The following is a 2,878-nucleotide window of genomic DNA, read 5'->3' on the forward strand; positions in this document are numbered from 1 at the left end:
GGGACATATAATATGCATGTATTATTATAATATCAGATAGAATTGTTATTACTAATGTAATGCTACGAAATCTGCATTTTATAATTTTTTGTGTATTTTGGTTGGAGCTAAAAAACTCTCCCTCGGTAGGCAGTTTGTTTTTTTATCGTACTATATGCGAAGTGATCAGATTGCATTATCTCCACACGTATGTTTAATAATGTTTTAAAGGAGTTATTTGATTGTAATTCGAAGTTGATATGTTATTTTGTATTATGATTGCATAAGAAAAAAGTTAATAGTATATTTTTATAACAATCGTGTCGATGACATTCGCAATGTAGTCAGTCACGATTTCGAGAAAGCAGAATTCAAGTTTTTTATTTTAATCGAAATTATAAAAATAAAAGAAAAATGTAGGGTATGTGTATTCATTTATTAATATTGTCCGAACAGTGTTTGCATGTTAACGGACTGCTGTACATTGGTCGCAGCTACCGATGCGACGAATTAATATGAGTGTGGTCGTGGATACCTTCCGATTACCGCCTACTCCGACCGTACCGGGATCGGAATTTTAAGGAATTGATACGTTTAGAGCGACGTCCTATTTCATGTACAGCACCGACTACGGATTCTTCTGGTGCAGCTGAAACATACATGAGCGCCCATCGCTTGTTGCTTTTCGCGGAAAAATTTATACAAGTCGTATTTGCTATTTTTTACAGAATAGAAAAATAAAATATAACGAAGTATACTTTTCGTATAAATAAAATTTATAAAATGTTTTAAACCTAAAAGAGAAATGCAAACAGTTGATAGATTTTTATAATAATAAAATGCCGCGTAACTCACTCTGTGTTTGAGGTGGCACTAATCTAAACGCGGAACTTGCCGAGGGTTGCTGGAGGTCCATAGTCCATAGGAAGCCCCTAGGAAGGCGTTGTTTGGATGCGTAACGTAAAACATCACGAATCTTCCTCGTGGTTGGACTGAGATTTAGCTGATTTTTTTTTTTGTATCGCGGGTGCTATTGAAAAGAACGCATACATACACAACATGAATATGCGTGGAGGCTCGTCGAAACATTAATAGGGTGACTACTTATTTGTAAGAATAAAATATTTAAAAAACCTGAGAATTCTTTGACATTTTTTTCTGGTAATAGACACCCTAATTAAAGATATAAGATGTTAGACGGTTCTGTGCAATTACCTTGCGCAGAATTACCCGTTGGAGCGCCAGTACCAGTCATTTGTCCTTGCGTAGCTTGCTGCAAACTTGACTGCCCTTCAGTCAGCGCACCCGATTGAGGTTGAGCCAGGCTTGATGTCGACTGTGCCTGTTGCGCTGCAGAGATGCCGTCTGAGGACTCCGACGATGGCCCCGCCAAGTTAGTTTGGTTCTTTGCCGTCACGTTGCACACTACTTCAAGCATACCAGACAGCCACATGTTCCGTGGCAGGTCATCCACCTTAGCCTTGACGAGAACGCGGCACATCGGACAGCGTAACTTATGAGAGGTGCTAACAATCATCTCCAAGCACTTCTCGCAGAACGTGTGCTGGCACGGCAGCATCTTGTTAAACGGGCTCAGCTGCTCCAGACACACCGAGCACTCAACCAATTTGCTCAGCATACTCTTCGCCGTCAAGCGATTCTTCGGTCGCATTCTTTTCACCACTCCTCCCTTACGGTCCATCTTTATCTTACTCGCGATCCACCGACGTGCGTCTTATCTTCGGTGAAAAAAAATTACTGGTTTATCGGGCAATGAGAAATCCTCGGAATTCCCCAGTACAGCAAGAGGTTTGTTTCCTGTTCCCGCACTGGTGAACTAGTGTAGTAAGCTATTAGACTGAGAAAAATATACCTACTCCAATTTATTGCACCAGTGTAGCAATAGGCCTTTGATCTTTACCTATGACTACGTTTCCACCGAGGGTCAGAGTCGGGCTAGAGTCGGGTCAGAATCGAGTTGGGGTGAGCGTTTTTGCGGTGGAAACACCAAACCCCAACCCGATTCTGACCCGGTTTGGTGTTTCCACCGCAAAAACGCTCACCCCAACCCGACTCTAGCCCGACTCTGACCCTCGGTGGAAACGTAGTCTATCACGTGTCTCGTAAAGGCTATTCTACAATTACGTAAACGTGGTTGTTAGCGGTTTACAGATTCGTTCATACTTGACGCCGACTGAATGTATTTTTAAATAATTTCTATATGCAATCGTTTGTATTTCGTATGTAGACGTTTCTAGTGCAATTAGAAAGGTTTGTGAGTCATTCGTTTGTTTGTAATTAATTAATTATTTTTCCACTGTATACTTAGCGCTATAGATAAATTAGATAAAATTTTTATATGAATTCGTTGGTATTTCGTATGAAGACGTTTGTAGTGCAATTAAAAAGGTTTGTGAGTGATCCAGATAATTTTAATTAAATTTTATTAAATGGAAGTTAGCCGGATTCAAAATTTAATTGATTTCCTATCTATGATACTGAATGATTTAAGACATAAGAATTGCTTGTCACGTTCCGGGACTTCAACAATATAGCCACATATGGCAGGAACAATACAAAGTTAGTTTTATTTGGAAAAATGGTAATTATGGAGAATAGGAACTTTTCCGTATTTTGATATTTTCTTGCGGTTTTCTTGGTAAAAACCTTTGTTGTGACTCCGACAGTGATAATCAATCGGGGGAGCCCGAAAAATATGCACCCCGAGTGACCTTCAGAAGGTTAACCCGGGTTAACTGTTCTGTAAAGCAGATAATTTTCCATCATTTGTAAGTCCATACGCACACAAGAATATTGTGCTTTACAGAAATACGCAAACCCGATACAAAATGTGTCCGATCGGGCCTGTGTCCGATCGAGTCCGTGTCCTATCGGGCCT

General features: G+C 40.1%; 1 protein-coding gene across 1 annotated transcript; it reads right to left on the minus strand.

The window, feature by feature from the left end:
* Positions 1–947: 947 nt before the first annotated feature.
* On the minus strand, positions 948–1,941 carry LOC105565050 (SH3 domain-containing RING finger protein 3-like). Its single transcript, XM_012017893.1, has 2 exons — positions 1,195–1,941; positions 948–1,009 (listed from the first exon to the last, which is right to left on the minus strand). The coding sequence occupies exons 1-2, from the start codon at positions 1,679–1,681 to the stop codon at positions 948–950; spliced, it is 549 nt and encodes a 182-aa protein (XP_011873283.1). The 5' UTR covers positions 1,682–1,941.
* Between the last annotated feature and the right edge of the window lie 937 nt (positions 1,942–2,878).

The sequence above is a fragment of the Vollenhovia emeryi genome, unplaced genomic scaffold (genome assembly GCF_000949405.1).
Source record: "Vollenhovia emeryi isolate VEMERY1.0 unplaced genomic scaffold, V.emery_V1.0 DF943726.1, whole genome shotgun sequence".
Classification (NCBI taxonomy): Eukaryota; Metazoa; Arthropoda; class Insecta; order Hymenoptera; family Formicidae; genus Vollenhovia; species Vollenhovia emeryi.

Coding starts and splice junctions, on each gene's coding strand:
- LOC105565050 (XM_012017893.1), bottom strand. CDS start 1,681: ATGGACCGTAAGGGAGGAGTGGTGAAAAGAATGCGACCGAAGAATCGC. Junction 1,010..1,194: donor AACGGGTAATTCTGCGCAAG/GTAATTGCACAG, acceptor TCTTTTCAATAG/CACCCGCGATACAAAAAAAA.